General features: G+C 43.4%; 1 protein-coding gene across 1 annotated transcript in view; it reads left to right on the top strand.

The window, feature by feature from the left end:
* HIF1AN (hypoxia inducible factor 1 subunit alpha inhibitor) overlaps window positions 1-22,146 on the top strand; it is a 102,124-nt gene that overhangs the window by 69,147 nt on the left and 10,831 nt on the right. The window contains 1 exon segment of the mRNA XM_068124809.2: window positions 6,620-6,726. Coding sequence (XP_067980910.2) covers window positions 6,620-6,726 — 107 coding nt within the window.

Below are 22,146 nucleotides of genomic sequence, written 5' to 3'. Positions count from 1 at the left end.
TCAAACCTGGTAGAGTAGACCCAGAGCATAGGTAGAGTTAACTGCAAAGGCATCATGAAGTGAAGCGAGAAAAAAATAAAAATAAAGCTGTACGCCAGGCTGAAAAGTCAACCTAAGCGCCAGGTATACCTAAACCTCTCCATGAAGTTCAACCAAACCGAAAAGCCATGTATGCTGAAACAATGACCATCTCCTCAACCTCCAGAGAGGGGGTGTGTGGCCTGTAGAAATGGGCAGTGCTGTAGAATGTAGAAAGGCACAGACATAAACTGACCTTTGTATACAATATGACATAAGTTTCCATGCTTTTTAATTGCAGAAATCAACAATTGTGAATGTTCTCCAACTTAAAGTATGGACACATTTGTCAGAAATAATATTGGGTTTCTATCCTCATAGGATAAAGATACTGCGGCCACATAAGGATATTCCCAGCGGAACAAACAATTAAAGCAGCAGTACAGACATATTCTGACATCGATATACTACGAAATATAACCAACTGATTCTGACCCCAGCTAAGATGACAATGAAAAATTACCCGTTGCATCAGATGCCAAATACAATGGTTGTCTGAGATTGCCGCACTCTTTTCCATCAGGTTTTGAAAAGAATTCTCAAAAGAGTACTTCCATGGGTGGAAACTGTAGGGTAATTAAAATTCCTCTTTTACAAGGTTGAGTGCCTTCTTCGAGTGGTTCTCGCTTATCATAGTTTCAACAGAGAACCTGCAAAACACATACTGTACACATGAACGATAGGTTTAATCAACTAAAAGTTGACAAAGTAAGGTATGTCAGCAACAACAACAACAGCATGCATTTTAAGGCCATTTTCCCTGCTAGAGCGGGGGTTAGCCTTGCGGTCCCCATGACAATCTTCTCCATTTTGCCCTATTTTCTGCATCTCTCCTTGTTAACCCCCTTGCCCGCATTTCTTCTTCCACCATCTTTAGCCAAGTCTTTCTCGGTCTTCCCCGTCCTCTACTTCCTTCTACATTAACTTCCATCACTCTTCTCAACCAGTCACTTTCATCCTTCCTCAACACATGACCAAACCATCTCAACCTGTTCCTCTTCACAGCATCAATCACAGGCAATATTCCCATCATCTTTCGCAATTCATCATTTGTCTTCCTCTCTCTCAATGATACTCCGCACATCCATCGAACCATTCACATTTCCACCCTTTCCAGCCTTCGTTGCTGCTCTACGTCCATTACCCATGTCTCGCTCCCATAAATCATAACACTTCTCACACATGCAGCATACACCTTTCCCTTCAGCTTCAGCGACACTCTCCTCCTCATCAGCACGCCACTCAGTTCCCGAAACTTCTTCCATGCACATCTCACTCGAGCAACCATTGCCGAGTCTGATCCACCTTCTCCATTCAGCATGTCTCCGAGGTAGCAAAATGTTTTCACACCTTCCAGCTTCACGCCGTCTCCAAGATCCAACTCAACATTTCCTCCATCTGCAGCTCCCTCTGTGCACACCTTACATTTGAATGTAGCTGCCGCACTGGTAAATGACCCTCTCAGACCACTACATTTTTGATGAACCCACTCAGCGCACATTGTACATTGAATGGAGTTCACTCCGACACCCTTCCTGCACACAGCACATGGCCACTTCCCAGTTCTTTCCACCTCACCACATGCTTTACCACTTGCCATCACCTTCGTCTTTCCGATATTCACCTTCAGACCTTTTGTCTCCATACATTCCTTCCACTTGTTCATCTTTTCCTTCAGTCCATCCATACTTTCCGCAATCAACACCAGATCATCTGCATACAACAACTCCCACGGGAAACCCTCCTTTACGTTCTGAGCCAGCACCTCCATCACAGCTACAAATAGTAGTGGACTTAGTACCGACCCCTGATGCACTCCCACCTTCACCTCAAACTCACCACTGTTCCCATCCTTCGTCCTTACAGCTGTGCGCGCTCTTTTGTACATTGCCATCACTACTCTGATCAACCATTCCTCCACTCCTAACTTCCTCAATGCCCATGTCAATACTTTGCGTGGAACCCTATCGAATGCTTTCTCCAGATCAACAAACCCAAAAAACAACTTCTTCCTCTTATCCATGTACTTCTCCTGCAACTGGCTCACAATGAAAAGCGCATCTGTCGTTCCTCTTCCTGGCATAAATCCAAACTGCCTTTCGTCAATCTTCACTTTCTTCCTTATCCTCCTCTCCAACACCCTTTCCAATACCTTCATTCCGTGCTCCAATAACTTTATCGCTCGGTACGAGCCACACTCCAGAGGGTTACCTTTCCCCTTGTATAGAGGGACGAGGGTACTCAGTTCCCAAACCACTGGAATGCGGCCTTCTTTCACCACCAGATTACAGATCTCTGTCATTCTCTTCACACCCCAACTTCCTGCTGCCTTCAACATATCTCCCACAACTCCCGTCGGCCCTCCCGCTTTTCCACTCTTCATTGCTTTTATCGCTTCCTCAACTTCCTTCTCAGTTATCCTCTCTGCCGGTCCTAAAACTGGGTTACTCTCTATGTTGCCATCCCACTCATTCTCTGTATTCAACAGCATTTCCATATATCTTTTCCATCTTCCTTTAATTCCATCTGGGTCGACAACGATTTGTCCCACTTCGTCCTTCAAGCAACTCACCCCCATCACATCACACCTCTCTTTCGCTATGTGCTTTGCAATCCTGAATACTGCTTTCTGACCCTCTTCCGAATCCAAGCGTTCTCCGAACATTTTCCTACATGCCTCCTGCGCCTTTACTACCTCTTTCTTTGCAGCCTTCCTGGCTGCCTTATAACTTTCATGCTCTGCTGTTTCTGCTCCCGTACCCTTCGCCTTCTGCCACTCCTTGAACTTCTTCCTCTTCTCGTCAATCCTCTTTCCAACTTCAACATCCCACCACCATGTTTCCGAGTGCCTCGGTGGTCCTTTTGTCCATCCACATACCTCACCAACGGCTCCCAACAGACTAGCTTTCATTGACATCCAACCACTTTCAAGCTCAACCACATCATCCTCTACCCTACTCAGCCTCTCTTTTAATGCCTCCCTTACTGTCACCTCTTTCAACCTCCACACCTTCATTCTCGGTTGGTACTTCACCCGCGAGCTCTCCTCGCACCTTTCACCCCTATGTCGCAGACAACCAAATGGTGCTGTGAAACAGCCTCCTCCCCCGGGATCACTTTTGTGTCCCGGAGGTGCCCCCTATCTCGCCTACGCACCATCAGGTAGTCAACGGTTGTCGTCGACCCACCTGACGTGTATGTAACAAGCTTATTATCCTCTTTCTGGAACTGAGTATTACAAATCAACAAATCAGCTCCATCAGCAAACTCCAAAATCCTTTCACCTTCTCCATTTCTCACACCATATCCGTAACCCCCATGAACTCCCTCAAACCCATCCATACTCCTTCCCACATGTCCATTTAGGTCTCCTCCCACGACAACAACTTCCTCATCTTTCACGTTTTCCATCAGCTTCTCTATCGCACACCAGAACTTGTCCTTCTCTTCATCGCTTCGACCAACCATGACAAAGGTATGTCAACAAAGGTTTTCTTTGAGAAAGACAAAGTAAGGTATGTCAGCCATGAGAAATAAAGCTGATATTTCAGGCGTTAGCACTTCATCAGAGAAAGGGTGGTCACTGACCTACCTAGGAAAGCCCCAAAATCTTGCTCAGAGGAAGGGCCTGAAATGAAACATCAACTTTACTTTACTTCCCACATTGGTGAATGTACCGTTGTCAACTTTCAGTTGATAAAGCCTTTCATTCGAACTGTCTGCCGACAGGCTAACACTAGCCCAAAGTCTGCTAATTCTCCATTACACACCGTTTCAGATGACTTACTTTATTTATTTGTTGGAAAAATAGATCTTTTGACCCAAAAAGCTTTTGTAAGTCCTTTTTGTTTGGACAGATGAAACTTTATTGTAATATTTTAGCCTCAAATGGAAAAAAGACATTACATTTTTAAACAAAGAAATCTCGGCTTGTGGAAGAGCTGAATGACAGTAGAATGGCTTTGTAGACTGGGGTACAAAGGGAAAAGGTCGATAAAAATGCGTGGACACGCGCAAATAACCGTCCAAGAAGAAAGTGGCAGTAATATAATAGTGGGGAGTGGAGTGTGGTCAGTGAAAGTAGAACAAATTGGAGGGTGGTATGTGAGAAAGCCTGAGGTTACAAGAGACTGGAGGAAAGAGCCCGAGATAATGCGGACTGTGGACGGACACAGGGAGTCGGTTCCAGAGATGAGAGAATAGAGCTTGGACATAAACAGAGAAACCAGGCATGGGTTTCTGGAAGAACAGGAGTGCCTTGGGAAGGGGTGGGGGAGTGTGAGACTGTGGGTGGAATGTGGGAAGAGAGTGCGGGTGGAATGAGGTCAGAAGTGATGTGGAAAGAAACACTTGTAGCACCCTGGACTACACTTACTTTGTTGAAATTCCATCATATTGTTACGGGACCGCGGTGAGGATGTTGTTTGCCGAGCGGATGGCCGCCGCGCCCGAACAGTTACCCCGACTAACCCGATTCCTGAACGTTGGCCGAATCGCACCACAGATATTCAATGGGGAAAAGACTAAAACGAAGGATGTAAAGAAGAAAGAAAGACAAAGGGTAAGAAATACAAATATAATTTATTTACTATTTACACAATTGAAAGAAACCAAGGAAGAAGGAAGGATAAGAAAATAAAATACAGAAGAGGAAAGGTGACACAGTGAAAATTGCTAGCTTATCTATTACAGTCTTAATTAACCCAGGGACAGAACAAACAAAGACGGACTCACACGAATGGGGAATGGAGGCAGGAACGATTGGCTGGACCGGGAGGAAGGTTCAGCTCGGACCACAAGCTGGAAGGCTTGGCAGGGCGCACAGCAAGCCGGGCCTCGTCAGGCTGGGAGTGAGCAGGGTGACGTCGTGCACTTCTCTCAAGGCTTCCCCCGCGCTTCTCTCGTGCACTTGTGTTAAAGGCTTCCCCCGCGCTTCTGTCGCACTTGTCTCAAGGCTTCCTTCTCGCTTCTGTCGCACTTGTCTCAAGGCTTCCTTCTCGCTTCTCTTCCCTCCTCGCGCACGTCTTTCCTCCTCTCTCTTAGTCCAACAACTTCAAGGCTTTCGCTCGCTCTTTATAGCGCCTCAGGCGATCAAGCCGCTGGTGTCCAGGACACGCCCATCGGTGAGCTCGCCTCGGCCCTGATTGGTCGGCACGGCCCTCTGGCTCCGCCCTTGATGACGATGGGCGGGCACGCCCAGGAGTCGGCAGCTCCTCCCCCTTCTTCTCCGAGCCGACCTCGTGGCGAATGGAGTCGCGGAGGGAACAGTTGGCAATTTGTTGGAAGGGGAATGTGAAGGGAAAGGGGATCTACTCTTATTTCACTTGGTGCAATGGAGTATTTCAATTAATGGAAGACACAGCCTTACACTAATACACATAATAAGGATATAACTACTGAACAGGGATATATGGTGTCCTTCGTGTATGCTTTATGGAATTAACTACGGGAACGCCCTTTGACCTTTATACAACAACAATTGCAGGAAGGAGGGTGACATTTTACAACAATTCATTACACAACAATAAAAAAAAAACATTCTCATATCCACAACAATATTCTCAGAAATACCATGACCAGGATAGAAAAGCAGACTATTAAAAGCCCATAAGAAAACAGACCTGTTATTTTTCAATACTGCAGAAGATTTATAGTTTTAGAACAAGGAAGAAGTGATTGTCCCCAATGTTGATTGCATATACAGCACAAAGTTTAATTATAAAATGTTTTAAAATGTGCCCGTAATTGCATTTTTGGTATTTGACCTTTTGACCCCACCCCAGGTTGTGGGGCCAAAATGATACTGCTCTCACACCTTCTTGCTATGTGGTGATCAATAACTACCAAGTTTTGGTGAATTTCTGCCTAACCGTTTAGTCGCGGACGAATGGAGAGACGGACGGAGCTGATTACAATATACCCCGTTTTTTTTTTGTTTTTTTTTAAGTGTGGGGATAATTACAATAATCCCTGTTTTTTCAATAAGCGTGGGGACAATGCACAGTTTGTCGGGAGGGAGGAGGTGAGAGAACAGAAATAGGGATGGAAAGCAAAGGTGGGAGCTTGTCAAGCATGCGAGGCCTACTGTCTAACGTAAACAAGCAACTAAAGCAAATATACGAGGACGTACAGTACTATATCGGACAGCAATGAACCGACATTTTCTCCGATAAACGAACATTTACAGCAGGTGGCTTTAATATAAGCCAAGCTGTCTCGCTTCGCTTTTGTGGAAGCGAAGCAAGACATGTTTGTACAGACAATAAGGCGGAAGCGGGGGGACGATATTTTTTTAAACGGTGAGCTGCCAATCAGGGAAGCCAACCTTGTTTTCTACATTTCCATTAGTTTGGCATCACGAGTGCGCTTCTCTTTTAATGACAAAGAAAACTGTCGGCTCACCTTTATGGGAAGACACCATTGCAATAAAAAAACATGATTCGTAAAAATTGGCTGCCACAATTTTGACCAAGCTTGTGAACTCGATGATGCCACTGAAGTTGCATAATCACATGACTGCTTTTCTGCATTGCTTTTTCAGGTTGACTTTGATGATCCAGACTATGACAATTTTCCTGAATTCAGAAAGGTTTCTGGATATGAAACAGTGGTGGGTCCTGGTGATGTTTTGTACATCCCAATGTACTGGTAAGATTGGGTGACACAAAAGGATAGACGGTTGAACAAAGGATGTAACAGTGTAAACATTTGCTCTTTGAAACAAAGCCTTTCTTATCATGTTTAGCTTGTCCATTTTATGTTGTGCAATGAAGTATTTGCGATACATCTCATCATGGGGCCACAATCACAATACAGGAATAAAAATATGATTTAACCATAAAAATACCATAAAAATGAAATTAAAAATAACATTTTCCTTCCTTCACCTTCATACCTAAACCTGCTTATTTCTTTTTCCACTATCCTCTCTGCTTCTCCTTCCCACATTTGCTTGGTGTGATAGAGAAGCCAAATTGGTTGGTGGTCGGATAAATGCTTTCAAGGTTACCTGGAGATGACTTCGATAAAAAATGGCAGATGTTTAGACTCCCTCTCACATCTTACCATATGCCTATGAATAAATGCTTTTTCCATCTCTCCCCCTGACTCATATTTCTTCCCAACCATCAAATGCTTTTCTCCATCTACCGATGACCCTCCCGAGCATGTTTTTCTCCATTTTAACCTCATCCCTCTTCATTTTTCTAGTTTTAATCCTCTTTAATCAAATCCCCTTCTACGTCTACCCAACTTTTCTTGAACTTGCTTCATCTGAAAGTAATAATCTCAAGATGGTCCCATATCATTAATTGAACCTGCTCTTCTGGCAGGTTGTGTCAAGCTGAGGTTTATTGTGTGTGTAGTTGGTTGTTATCTGCATATGCGGGTTTCAGGAGGTGGAACACAGCCCTCCCAGGTCTAAAAGTATCCAACTTTGTGTGTGTGTGTGTGTGTGTGTGTGTGTGTGTGTGTGTGTGTGTGTGTGTGTGTGTGTGTGTATGTGTGTGTGTGTGTGTGTGTGTGTGTGTGTGTGTGTGTGTGTGTGTGTGTGTGTGTGTGTGTGTGTGTGTGTGTGTGTGTGTGTGTGGTTGTGTAGTTGTGTAGTGTTAGAATTGTGAGGAACAGAAATTAAAAAACGAGATGTGTGTGATGTTTGACATTTCTTTTGGTGAGGCTGCTCCCGCTGATTTGTCATTTTCTTTTGGTGGAAAATCCTCAATACTGTGTCATATATATATATATATATATATATATACTATATAACTACATTATCAAAATTATCAATACTACATGCAAATATGTTTTTTTTTTTTTTTCTTCAACCAATTTCAGTGGTTGCTGGGGAACAAGTTAGCATGTTAAAAAAAATACTGTTATCAGTGACTGTTTGAATATTTTAAGAACAGTTTGATCTAGAGGTAAGTGGGGTGGTCATGCTGGTTGGTGGACATGTTATATTTAAGGTAGGATGTGCATGATCTAATGTATTTTCATACAAGTCGACGAGTCTGGCATTTCACTCAGGCCAACTGGCACGGTCTTCAAGCAGCCATCAATCATCTGGACTGGTCTCCCATCTCTACCACCTCTGACATCAACTCATCCTGGGAATTCTTCCAAAGTAAATTGCTCTCTCTCATGCACAGATTTATCCCATCTCGTCTTCAGTTGTCATACCCTTCCTCCCGTCCATGGTACACGGAATCTTGTGGTGAGGCTGTTGCCCAGAAACAACTTGCCTTCGTCTCCTGGAAAGCAAATCCAACGGAAGGAAATCTCATTTCCTTTCACAAAGCCCGAAACAAGTGTGTGTCCACCCTCAGGAGAGCCAGGAAACAATATCTCTCCGTTCTCAAGACCGAACTCTCTTATCTGTCTCCCTCTTCCAAATCCTGGTGGCGTCTGGTCAAATCCGTTTCTGGTGTTTGTTCCCCCTCCATCCCCTCCCTTACCTCAAACGGCTACACAGCTGACTCCGCACGTGAAAAAGCTGAATGCCTCAACTCTGTGTTTGCCTCTAAATCTTGTGTCCCAAACCCATCCCTCTCTGTACCCACCATACCCAGTCGTACCCTGCTGCTCCTGGACTCCGTGTCCTTTCCTCCTGACAAGGTGGAAAAGTTTCTGTCAACCCTCGACTCTGATTCTGCAACTGGACCCGACGGCATCAGCCCACGGGTCCTAAAATCCTGCTCTGCTGCTCTATCTCACCCTCTCTCTGTTCTCTTCACCCTCTCTTTTGCTCAAGGTCAACTGCCATCTGCTTGGAAATCAGCCAACATCACCGCTTTGCACAAAAAAGGTGCAAAAACAGATCCTAGCAACTACAGACCAATCAGCCTTCTCCCAATTATCAGCAAAGTCATGGAATCCATCATTGCTTCTGATATGAAATCTTTCCTCTTCTCCAATGGCTTGATCTCTGATCATCAATTTGGTTTCAGACCAGGTCACTCTACTCTGGACATGCTGCTTCTGCTGTCTCAACAATGGATGGAGGTCCTCAATGCCAAACAGGAAATTAGAGCTGTCTCCCTCGACATATCACGTGCCTTCGACACGGTCTGGCACCCCGCTCTGCTCACCAAACTCTCCTCCTTTGGTATCCATGGAAATCTCCACGCATGGCTGGCGGACTTCCTCTCTAGTCGTCGTCAACGTGTGGCCCTGAATGGGTTTCTCTCATCTCCTCTTCCTGTTCAGGCTGGAGTTCCCCAAGGCAGTGTTCTGGGCCCCGTGCTTTTTCTGGTCTTCATCAATGATCTCTCTGACTCTCTCGAAAATCCTCTCTATCTCTTTGCTGATGACTCCACTCTCTGCCGCTCCATTCCTCTTCCCTCAGATCGGCAGTCTGCTGCCTCCTCACTCTCTGAAGACCTGGACAAAATCACAGACTGGTCAAACAAGTGGAACATGTCTTTCAATCCTGACAAATCTCACACTCTTACTATGTCTCTCCGAAAAGATCGACTGGACAACCCTCCCATCTACTTTCTCAACAATCCTCTCCAAGAAGTTCTGTCGCTCAAGATTTTGGGTCTCACTATCTGCCATGATCTTTCTTGGGAAAACCACATTTCCAAGCTGGCCTCCAAAGCCAGTCGCCGACTGGGCATCCTCCGTCGTGCGAAGTCCTTCCTCGGCACACCTGAGCTCCTCACCACATACAAGGCTTTCATCCGCAGCTCAATGGAATACTGTTCTCCCCTATGGGCCGGTGCTCCTGCCTCACACCTAGCTCGGCTTCACGCTGTTGAAACCAAAGCTTTCAGAATTATTGGAATCTCCCGCGATGAAGCTATCTCTGAGGGCCTTTCACTCACTCACCGCAGGCAGGTAGGTGGTCTTTCTGTCTTCTACCGACTCCTCTCCGGCCTTGCACCCCCAGCTCTCTCTGTGCTCTGTCCCCCAAATATTCCTACAGGTCGCACAAGATCTGCCAGCAACCCTCTGATGGTTAAACTGCCGAAATCTCGGCTCTCCGCTCACCTTCACTCTTTCATTCCTCTTTTCTCCCGCCTCTGGAACAAACTCCCTCACTCCCTTCAATCCCACTCCTCCCTCCAGGTCTTTAAAACAGCTGTTCACCACCATCTCTTATCTTCCCCCATCCAAAACCTTGATCTTTTCTACCCCCGCTAATTCACCCCAGATCCACCTTGTTTGAAATTCCAACTTCTTTCCTGGAAGTCCTGGCAGTGTCCATATGTTTTATACCTCTCCCACTGCCCCCTTCCCACGCCCCCCCCCCCCCCCAAAGCCCTCGCCCTCTCTCAGATCTCTCGATGTCTCCATGTCTCTCGGTCCCTGCTCTCAAATGTTGTGTTTGTGTCCTTCCCCCTCTCTCCCCATCTTGTCTACCGCTCCCTATGTTATATGTTTTATGTGTCGGTTTGTCTTTCTGTGTGATTAATGTTCGCTCTTTCACGAGCCTCGATATTGTATACAAAAAAAAAAAAAAAAAAAAAAAAAAAAAAATACAGATACATTCAAAGTACACCGCCCCCATGCCAAATAATTAAATATCTTCCAGCGCGGCATTGCCGGGGCGCCTTAGGCGCCCGGTAATACCGCCGTGCAGCTCATAGAGACTGTATTTGGAGGGAGAGGTGCACAATAATTGATTAGTTGCATAATTAAAATCAATAAATAATTGTCAAAATATTTTCTTAATGAATTGGCTAATAGCATATCAACACCACCAGTGCTTCATCTGAAGCAGAAACCTTTTGAAAATTAATTAAATAAGTCATTAATTGAAAAAATTAAATAATTAATTGATTAATCAATAAATAATTCATCGATCAATTGATTGATTAATAAATCAAAAATATCCTTTATAGCCACATCACTTGGTCACTATCATATCCAAATATCAGCTTCCTAGCTCAAAAGGTGCCTGAGATATTGCCCAGATGAGAATGAAAATAAATAAATAATAAGAATTAAATAATTAATCAATTGGCTAATAGAATGGCTAAACCACCACCGTTTCATCTGAATCTGTAACTAATTTTAAAAAAAAAGTAATTAAGTCATTCATTGAATAATTAATTGATTAATTGATTAATCAATAAATCAAAAATAGCCTTTACAGCCAAATCTCTTGGTCATTGTCATGTCCAAACATCATCTTCCTAGCTCAAAAGGTGCCTGAGATAATGCCCTGCAGAGAAGGGAAATAAAAAGTACTTGATTAATCTATAATTAAGTAACGAATCAAGTAATTGATTAATCAAAAAACAAATACTGTTTTTGCCAAAGCACTTGCTCACTATTGTGCCGAAATTTCAGCTTCCTAGCTCAAAGGATGACTGAGATATCGCCCGGACAAACAAACAAACAAACAAATGAAAAATCGGTCAGAGACCGAGGACTTGCCGGAATTTACTTTTTATCGGCCATTTAGGACAAATATGGCGGCCGAAACACGTGAACGATGACGTCATCATTAACATATTTTATTCCCCATGGAGAGTTCTTTACAATGAGCCATGTCTCAATTTTTTCTATTCAGCACTTTTGGAGATCTGGAGGTGCTAGGTTTTTCCAAGATGGCGGCTAAACCACGTGACCGATGACGTCATTATTACCATATTTGATTCCCCATGGAGAGTTCTTTACAATGAGCCATGTCTCAATTTTTTCTGTTGAGCAATTTTGGAGCTATAGTGGTGCAAAATTTTTCGGTTTTTCCAAGATGGCGGCCGAACCACGTGACTGATGACGTCATCATTACCATATTTGATTCCCCATGGAGAGTTCTTTACAATGAGCCATGTCTCAATTTTTTCTATTCAGCACTTTTGGAGATCTGGAGGTGCTAGGTTTTTCCAAGATGGCGGCTAAACCACGTGACCGATGACGTCATTATTAACATATTTTATTCCCCATGGAGAGTTCTTTACAATGAGTCATGTCTCAATTTTTTCTATTCAGCACTTTCACAGATATGGAGGTGCTAGGTTTTACGGTTTTTCCAAGATGGCGGCCGAACCACGTGACCTATGACGTCATTATTAACATATTTTATTCCACATGGAGAGTTCTTTACAATGAGTCATGTCTCAATTTTTTCTATTCAGCACTTTCAGAGATATGGAGGTGCTAGGTTTTACGGTTTTTCCAAGATGGCGGCCGAACCACGTGACCTATGACGTCATTATTAACATATTTTATTCCCCATGGAGAGTTCTTTACAATGAGCCATGTCTCAATTTTTTCTGTTCAGCACATTTGGAGATATAGTGGTGCAAAATTTTGCCGTTTTTCCAAGATGGCGGCCGACCACGTGACATATGACGTCATCATTAACATATTTTACTCCCCATGGAGAGTTCTTTACAATGAGCCATGTCTCAATTTTTTCTGTTCAGAACTTTTGGAGATAGAGGTGCAACGTTTTTCGGATTTTCCAAGATGGCGGCCGAACCACGTGACTGATGACGTCATCATTAACATATTTTATTCCCCCTGGAGAGTTCTTTCCAATGAGCCATGTCTCAATTTTTTCTATTCAGCACCTTCGGAGATATGGAGGTGCAAAGTTTTTCGAATTTTCCAAGATGGCAGCAGAACGACGTGACTGATGACGTCATCATTAACATATTTTATTCCCCCTGGAGAGTTCTTTCCAATGAGCCATGTCTCAATTTTTTCTATTCAGCACTTTCGGAGATATGGAGGTGAAAATTTTTTCCGTTTTTCCAAGATGGCGGCCAACCACTTGACTGATGACGTCATCATTTACATATTTTATTCCACATGGAGAGTTCTTCACAATGAGCCATGTCTCAATTTTTTCTGTTCAGCACTTTTGGAGATATAGTGGTGCAAAGTTTTGCCGTTTTTCCAAGATGGCGGCCGACCACGTGACATATGACATCATTAACATATTTTATTCCCCATGGAGAGTTCTTTCCAATGAGCCATGTCTCAATTTTGTCTGTTCAGCACTTTTGGAGATATAGTGGTGCAAAGTTTTGCCGTTTTTCCAAGATGGCGGCCGACCACGTGACATATGACATCATCATTAACATATTTTATTCCCCATGGAGAGTTCTTTACAATGAGCCATGTCTCAATTTTTTCTGTTCAGCACTTTTGGAGATATAGTGGTGCAAAGTTTTGCCGTTTTTCCAAGATGGCGGCCGACCACGTGACTGATGACGTCATCATTAACATATTTTATTCCCCATAGAGTTCTTTACAATGAGCCATGTCTCAATTTTTTCCTTTCAGTTCTTTCGGAGATGTAGCGGTGCAAATTTTTTCGGTTTTTCCAAGATGGCGGCCGAACTACGTGACTGATGACGTCATCATTAACATATTGTATTCCCCATGGAGAGTTCTTTACAATGAGCCATGTCTCAATTTTTCCTGTTCAGTACTTTCGGAGATATGGAGGTGCAAGGTTTTTCGGTTTTTCCAAGATGGCGGCCGAACCACGTGACCGATGACGTCATCAATTGGGCACAGTCTATTCCAGGGCAAGACCAATATGTGTGCAAAGTTTGGCGATTCTACGTGCAACGGTGTAGACGCAGTGCTGCAAACAGACAGACAGACAAACAGACAGACAGACAGACAGATGAAAAATCGGTCAGAGACCGAGGACTTGCCGGAATGTACTTTTTTATCGGCCATTTAGAACAAATATGGCGGCCGAACCACGTGATAGATGACAGCATCATTAACATATTTTATTCCCCATGGAGAGTTCTTTACAATGAGCCATGTCTCAATTTTTTCCATTCTGCACTTTTGGAGATATAGTGGTGCAAAGTTTTCCCGTTTTACCAAGATGGCGGCCGAACCACGTGACCGATGGCATCATCATTAACATATTTTATTCCCCATGGAGAGTTCTTTACAATGAGCCATGTCTCAATTTTTTCTATTCAGTACTTTCATTGATATGGAGGTGCAAAGTTTTGCCGTTTTTCCAAGATGGCGGCCGAACCACGTGACCTATGACGTCATCATTAACATATTTTATTCCCCATGGAGAGTTCTTTACAATGAGCCATGTCTCAATTTTTTCTGTTCAGCACTTTTGGAGATATCGTGGTGCAAAGTTTTGCCGTTTTTCCAAGATGGCGGCCGACCACGTGACTGATGACGTCATCATTCACATATTTTATTCCCCATGGAGAGTTCTTTACAATGAGCCATGTCTCAATTTTTTATATTCAGTACTTTCAGAGATATGGAGGTGCAAAGTTTTGCCGTTTTTCCAAGATGGCGGCCGACCACGTGACTGATGACGTCATCATTCATATATTTTATTCCCCATGGAGAGTTCTTTACAATGAGCCATGTCTCAATTTTTTCTGTTCAGTACTTTCGGAGATATAGCGGTGCAAATTTTTTCGGTTTTTCCAAGATGGCGGCCGAACCACGTGACTGATGACGTCATCATTAACATATTTTATTCAGCATGGAGAGTTCTTTACAATGAGCCATGTCTCAATTTTTTCTATTCAGTACTTTCGGAGATATGGAGGTGCAAAGTTTTTCGGTTTTTCCAAGATGGCGGCCGAACCACGTGACCGATGACGTCATAAATTGGGCACAGTCTATTCCAGGGCAAGACGAATATGTGTGCAAAGTTTGGCGATTCTCCGTGCAACGGTGAAGACGCAGTGCTGCAAACAGACAGACAGACAAACAGACAAACAGACAGACAGACAAACGAACAGATCAACATACTTGCCGAAAAATTTTTCCGGCAAGTAACAAATGAAAAATCGGTCAGAGACCGAGGACTTGCCGGAATGTACTTTTTTATCGGCCATTTAGAACAAATATGGCGGCTGAACCACGTGATAGATGACGTCATTATTAACATATTTTATTCCCCATGGAGAGTTCTTTCCAATGGGCCATGTCTCAATTCTTTCTGTTCAGCACTTTTGGAGATATAGTGGTGCAAATTTTTGCCGTTTTTCCAAGATGGCGGCCGACCACGTGACATATGACGTCATCATTAACATATTTTATTCCCCACGGAGAGTTCTTTACAATGAGCCATGTCTCAATTTTTTCTGTTCAGCACTTTTGGAGATGGAGGTGCAACGGTTTTCGGATTTTCCAAGATGGCGGCCGAACCACGTGACCGATGACGTCATCATTAACATATTTTATTCCCCACGGAGAGTTCTTTCCAATGAGCCATGTCTCAATTTTTTCTATTCAGCACCTTCGGAGATATGGAAGTGCAAAGTTTTTCGGATTTTCCAAGATGGCGGCAGAACCACGTGACCGATGACGTCATCATTAACATATTTTATTCCCCCTGGAGAGTTCTTTCCAATGAGCCATGTCTCAATTTTTTCTGTTCTGCACTTTTGGAGCTATAGTGGTGCAAATTTTTGCCGTTTTTCCAAGATGGCGGCCGACCACGTGACATATGACGTCATCAGTAACATATTTTATTCCCCATGGAGAGTTCTTTACAATGAGCCATGTCTCAATTTTTTCTGTACAGTACTTTCGGAGATATAGAGGTGCCAAGTTTTTCGGTTTTTCCAAGATGGCGGCCGAACCACGTCACCGATGACGTCATCAATTGGGCACAGTCTATTCCAGGGCAAGACCAATATGTGTGCAAAGTTTGGCGATTCTCCGTGCAACGGTGTAGACGCAGTGCTGCAAACAGACAGACAAACAGATGAAAAATCGGTCAGAGACCGAAGACTTGCCGGAATTTACTTTTTTATCGGCCATTTCGCACAAATATGGCGGTCGAACCACGTGACCGATGACGTCATCATTAACATATCTTATTCCCCATGGAGAGTTCTTTACAATGAGCCATGTCTCAATTTTTTCTATTCAGCACTTTCGGAGATATGGAGGTGCAAAGTTTTTGAGTTTTTCCAAGATGGCGGCCGAACCACGTGACCGATGACGTCATCACTAACATTTTATTCCCCATGGAGAGTTCTTTACAATGAGCTAAATTTTTTCTGTTCAGCACTTTTGGAGATATAGCGGTGCAAAGTTTTGCCGTTTTTCCAAGATGGCGGCCGACCACGTGACATATGACATCATCATTAACATATTTTATTCCCCATGGAGAGTTCTTTACAATGAGCCATGTCTCAATTTTTTCTGTTCAGCACTTTTGGAGATATAGTGGTGCAAATTTTTGCCGTTTTTCCAAGATGGCGGCCGACCACGTGACATATGACATCATCATTAACATATTTTATTCCCCATGGAGAGTTCTTTACAATGAGCCATGTCTCAATTTTTTCTGTTCAGCACTTTTGGAGATTTCGTGGTGCAAAGTTTTGCCGTTTTTCCAAGATGGCGGCCGACCACGTGACTGATGACGTCATCATTAACATATTTTATTCCCCATGGAGAGTTCTTTACAATGAGCCATGTCTCAATTTTTTCTGTTCAGCACTTTTGGAGATATAGTGGTGCAAAGTTTTGCCGTTTTTCCAAGATGGCGGCCGACCACGTGACATATGACATCATCATTAACATATTTTATTCCCCATGGAGAGTTCTTTACAATGAGCCATGTCTCAATTTTTTCTGTTCAGGACTTTCGGAGATATGGAGGTGCAAAAATTTCCGATTTTTCCAAGATGGCGGCCGAACCACGTGACTGATGACGTCATCATTAACATATTTTATTCCTCATGGAGAGTTCTTTACAATGAGCCATGTATCAATTTTTTCTGTTCAGGACTTTCGGAGATATGGAGGTGCAAAAATTTTCGATTTTTTCCAAGATGGCGGCCGAACCACGTGACCGATGACGTCATCATTAACATATTTTATTCCCCATGGAGAGTTCTTTACAATGAGCCATGTCTCAATTTTTTCTGTTCAGCACTTTGAGATATCGAGGTGCAAAATTTTTCGGTTTTTTCCAAGATGGCGGCCGAACCACGTGACCGATGACGTCATCATTTGGGCACAGTATATTAGAGGGCAAGACAAATACGTGTGCAAAGTTTGGTGATTCTACGTGCAACGGTGTAGACGTAGTGCTGCAAACAGACAAACAGACAAACAGACAGACAAACAGATGAAAAATCGGTCAGAGACCGAGGACTTGCCGGAATTTACTTTTTTATCGGCCATTTAGGACAAATATGGCGGCCGAACCACGTGACCGATGATGTCATCATTAACATATTTTATTCCCCGTGGAGAGTTGTTTACAATGAGCCATGTCTCAATTTTTTCTATTCAGGACTTTTGGAGATGTGGCATTGCAAAGTTTTTCGGTTTTTCCAAGATGGCGGCCGAACCACGTGACTGATGACGTCATCATTAACATATTTGATTCCCCATGGAGAGTTCTTTACAATGAGCCATGTCTCAATTATTTCTATTCAGTACTTTCGGAGATATGGAGGTGCAAATTTTTCTGTTTTTCCAAGATGGCGGCCGAACCACGTGACTGATGACGTCATCATTAACATATTTTATTCCTCATGGAGAGTTCTTTACAATGAGCCATGTCTCAATTTTTTCTGTTCAGCACTTTCGGAGATATAGAGGTGCAAAGTTTTTCCAAGATGGCGGCCGAACCACGTGACTGATGACGTCATCATTAACATATTTGATTCCCCATGGAGAGTTCTTTACAATGAGCCATGTCTCAATTTTTTCTATTCAGCACTTTCGGAGATGTGGAGGTGCAAATTTTTTCGGTTTTTCCAAGATGGCGGCCGAACCACGTGACCGATGACGTCATCATTAACATATTTTATTCTCCATGGAGTGTTCTTTACAATGAGCCATGTCTCAATTTTTTCTGTTCAGCACTTTTGGAGATATAGTGGTGCAAAGTTTTGCCGTTTTTCCAAGATGGCGGCCGACCACGTGACTGATGACGTCATCATTAAGATATTTTATTCCCCATGGAGAGTTCTTTACAATGAGCCATGTCTCAATTTTTTCTGTTCAGTACTTTTGGAGATATAGCGGTGCAATTTTTTTGCCGTTTTTCCAAGATGGCGGCCGAATCACGCGACCTATGACGTCATCATTAACATATTTCATTCCCCATGGAGAGTTCTTTACAATGAGCCATGTCTAAATTTTTTCTGTTCAGTACTTTTGGAGATATGGAGGTGCAATTTTTTTCGGTTTTTCCAAGATGGCGGCCGAACCACGTGACCGATGACGTCATCATTTGGGCACAGTATATTAGAGGGCAAGACCAATATGTGTGCCAAGTTTGGCGATTCTACGTGCAACGGTGTAGACGCAGTGCTGAAAACAGACAAACAGACAGACAAACAGACAGACAGACAAACAAACGAACAGATCAACATACTTGCCGGAATCTTTTCCGGCAAGTAATGAAAAATCGGTCAGAGACCGAGGACTTGCCGGAATGTACTTTTTTATCGGCCATTTAGGACAAATATGGCGGCCGAAACACGTGACCGATGATGGCATCATTAACATATTTTATTCCCCATGGAGTTCTTTACAATGAGCCATGTCTCAATTTTTTCTGTTCAGCACTTTTGGAGATTTTGTGGTGCAAAGTTTTGCCGTTTTTCCAAGATGGCGGCCGACCACGTGACTGATGATGTCATCATTAACATATTTTATTCCCCATGGAGAGTTCTTTACAATGAGCCATGTCTCAATTTTTTCTGTTCAGTACTTTCGGAGATATAGAAGTGCAAAGTTTTTCGGTTTTTCCAAGATGGCGGCCGAACCACGTCACCGATGACGTCATCAATTGGGCACAGTCTATTCCAGGGCAAGACCAATATGTGTGCAAAGTTTGGCGATTCTACGTGCAACGGTGTAGACGCAGTGCTGCAAACAGACAGACAGACAGACAAACAGACAGACAAACGAACAGCTCAACATACTTGCCGGAAAATTTTTCCGGCAAGTAATGAAAAATCGGTCAGAGACCGAGGACTTGCCGGAATGTACTTTTTTATTGGCCATTGAGGACAAATATGGCGGCCGAACCACGTGACCGATGACGTCATCATTAACATATTTTATTCCCCATGGAGAGTTCTTTACAATGAGGCATGTCTCAATTTTTTCTATTCAGCACTTTTGGACACATAGAGGTGCTAAGTTTTTCGGTTTTTCCAAGATGGCGGCCGAACCACGTGACATATGACGTCATCATTAACAAATTTTATTCCCCATGGAGAGTTCTTTACAATGAGCCATGTCTCAATTTTTTCTGTTCAGCACTTTTGGAGATATAGTGGTGCAAAGTTTTGCCGTTTTTCCAAGATGGCGGCCGACCACGTGACATATGACATCATCATTAACATATTTTATTCCCCATGGAGAGTTCTTTACAATGAGCCATGTCTCAATTTTTTCTGTTCAGCACTTTTGGAGATTTCGTGGTGCAAAGTTTTGCCGTTTTTCCAAGATGGCGGCCGACCACGTGACTGATGACGTCATCATTAACATATTTTATTCCACATGGAGAGTTCTTTACAATGAGCCATGTCTCAATTTTTTCTGTTCAGCACTTTTGGAGATATAGTGGCGCAACGTTTTGCCGTTTTTCCAAGATGGCGACCGAACCACGTGACTGATGACGTCATCATTTACATATTTTATTCCCCATGGAGAGTTCTTTACAATGAGCCATGTCTCAATTTTTTCTGTTCAGTACTTTCGGAGATATAGAGGTGCAAAGTTTTTCGGTTTTTCCAAGATGGCGGCCGAACCACGTCACCGATGACGTCATCAATTGGGCACAGTCTATTCCAGGGCAAGACCAATATGTGTGCAAAGTTTGGCGATTCTACGTGCAACGGTGTAGACGCAGTGCTGCAAACAGGCAGACAGACAGACAGACAAACAGACAGACAGACAGATGAAAAATCGGTCAGAGACCGAGGACTTGCCGGAATTTACTTTTTTGTCGGCCATTTAGGACAAATATGGCGGCCGAACCACGTGACCGATGACGACATCATAAACATGTTTTATTCCCCATGGAGAGTTCTTTCCAATGAGCCATGTCTCATTTTTTCTATTCAGCACTGGAGGTGCAAAGTTTTTCGGTTTTTCCAAGATGGCGGCCGGACCACATGACCGATGACATCATCATTAACATGTTGTATTCCGCATGGAGAGTTCTTTACAATGAGCCATGTCTCAATTTTTTCTGTTCAGCACTTTTGGAGAAATGGTGGTGCAAAGTTTTGCCGTTTTTCCAAGATGGCGGCTGACCACGTGACTGATGACGTCATCATTAACATATTTTATTCCCCATGGAGAGTTCTTTACAATGATCCATGTCTCAATTTTTTCTGTTCAGCACTTTTGGAGATATAGTGGTGCAAAGTTTTGCGGTTTTTCCAAGATGGCGGCCGACCACGTGACATATGACGTCATCATTAACATATTTTATTCCCCATGGAGAGTTCTTTACAATGAGCCATGTCTCAATTTTTTCTGTTCAGCACTTTTGGAGATATGGTGGTGCAAAGTTTTGCCGTTTTTCCAAGATGGCGGCTGACCACGTGACTGATGACGTCATCATTAACATATTTTATTCCCCATGGAGAGTTCTTTACAATGATCCATGTCCCAAGTTTTTCTATTCAGGACTTTCGGAGATATGGAGGTGTAACGTTTTCCGGTTTTTCCAAGATGGCGGCCGAACCACGTGACATATGACGTCATCATTAACATATTTTATTCCCCATGGAGAGTTCTTTACAATGAGCCATGTCTCAATTTTTTCTGTTCAGCACTTTTGGAGTAATAGTGGTGCAAAGTTTTGCCGTTTTTCCAAGATGGCGGCCGAACCACGTGACCTATGACGTCATCATTAACATGTTTTATTCCCAATGGAGAGTTCTTTACAATGAGCCATGGCTCAATTTTTTCTGTTCAGCACTTTGAGATATCGAGGTGCAAAATTTTTCGGTTTTTCCAAGATGGCGGCCGAACCACGTGACTGATGACGTCATCATTTGGGCACAGTATATTAGAGGGCAAGACCAATATGTGTGCCAAGTTTGGCGATTCTACATGCAACGGTGTAGACGTAGTGCTGCAAACAGACAAACAGACAAACAGATGAAAAATCGGTCAGAGACCGAGGACTTGCCGGAATGTACTTTTTTATCGGCCATTTAGGACAAATATGGCAGCCGAACCACGTGACCGATGACGTCATCATTAACATATTTTATTCCCCATGGAGAGTTCTTCACAATGAGCCATACCTCAATTTTTTCTATTCAGGACTTTTGGAGATGTGGAGGTGTAGAGTTTTTCGGTTTTTCCAAGATGGCGGCCGAACCACGTGACCGATGACATCATCATTAACATATTTTGTTCCCCATGGAGAGTTCTTTACAATGAGCCATGTCTCAATTTTTTCTATTCAGCACTTTCGGAGATATGGAGGTGCAAATTTTTGCCGTTTTTCCAAGATGGCGGCCGACCACGTGACATATGACGTCATCATTAACATATTTTATTCCCCATGGAGAGTTCTTTACAATGAGCCATGTCTCAATTTTTTCTGTTCAGTACTTTCGGAGATATAGAGGTGCAAATTTATTCGGTTTTTCCAAGATGGCGGCCGAACCACGTCACCGATGACGTCATCATTGAGGCACAGTATATTAGAGGGCAAGACCATTATGTGTGCAAAGTTTGGCGATTCTCCGTGCAACGGTGTAGACGCAGTGCTGCAAACAGACAAACAGACAGACAAACAGACAAACAGACAAACAGACAAACAAACGAACAGATCAACATACTTGCCGGAAAATTTTTCCGGCAAGTAACAAACGAACAGATCAACATACTTGCCGGAATTTTTTCCGGCAAGTAACAAACAAGAAAGAAACCAGGGTGAAAACTGAGTACTCCCTTTCAGCATGCGTCATTGCCAGGCCACAGGCCCCCTTCGGTGCCCGGTGATGACATCATGCAGAGCCTGAAGATGGCATGGGAAAGGAGCGGTGTACAATAATGGAAAGTGTGATGATACATTAAATCATCTAGCAAATACAATTTGGTTAGTGATGTTGCATTGATGGATTGACTGACTGCCTGGATGTGTGTGTGTGTGTG

The sequence above is a fragment of the Myxine glutinosa genome, chromosome 8 (genome assembly GCF_964187855.1).
Source record: "Myxine glutinosa chromosome 8, kmMyxGlut1.1, whole genome shotgun sequence".
NCBI lineage: Eukaryota > Metazoa > Chordata > Myxini > Myxiniformes > Myxinidae > Myxine > Myxine glutinosa.
The sequence above is the reverse complement of the archived record's forward strand: the minus strand, read 5'-3'. Positions and strand labels throughout refer to the sequence as shown.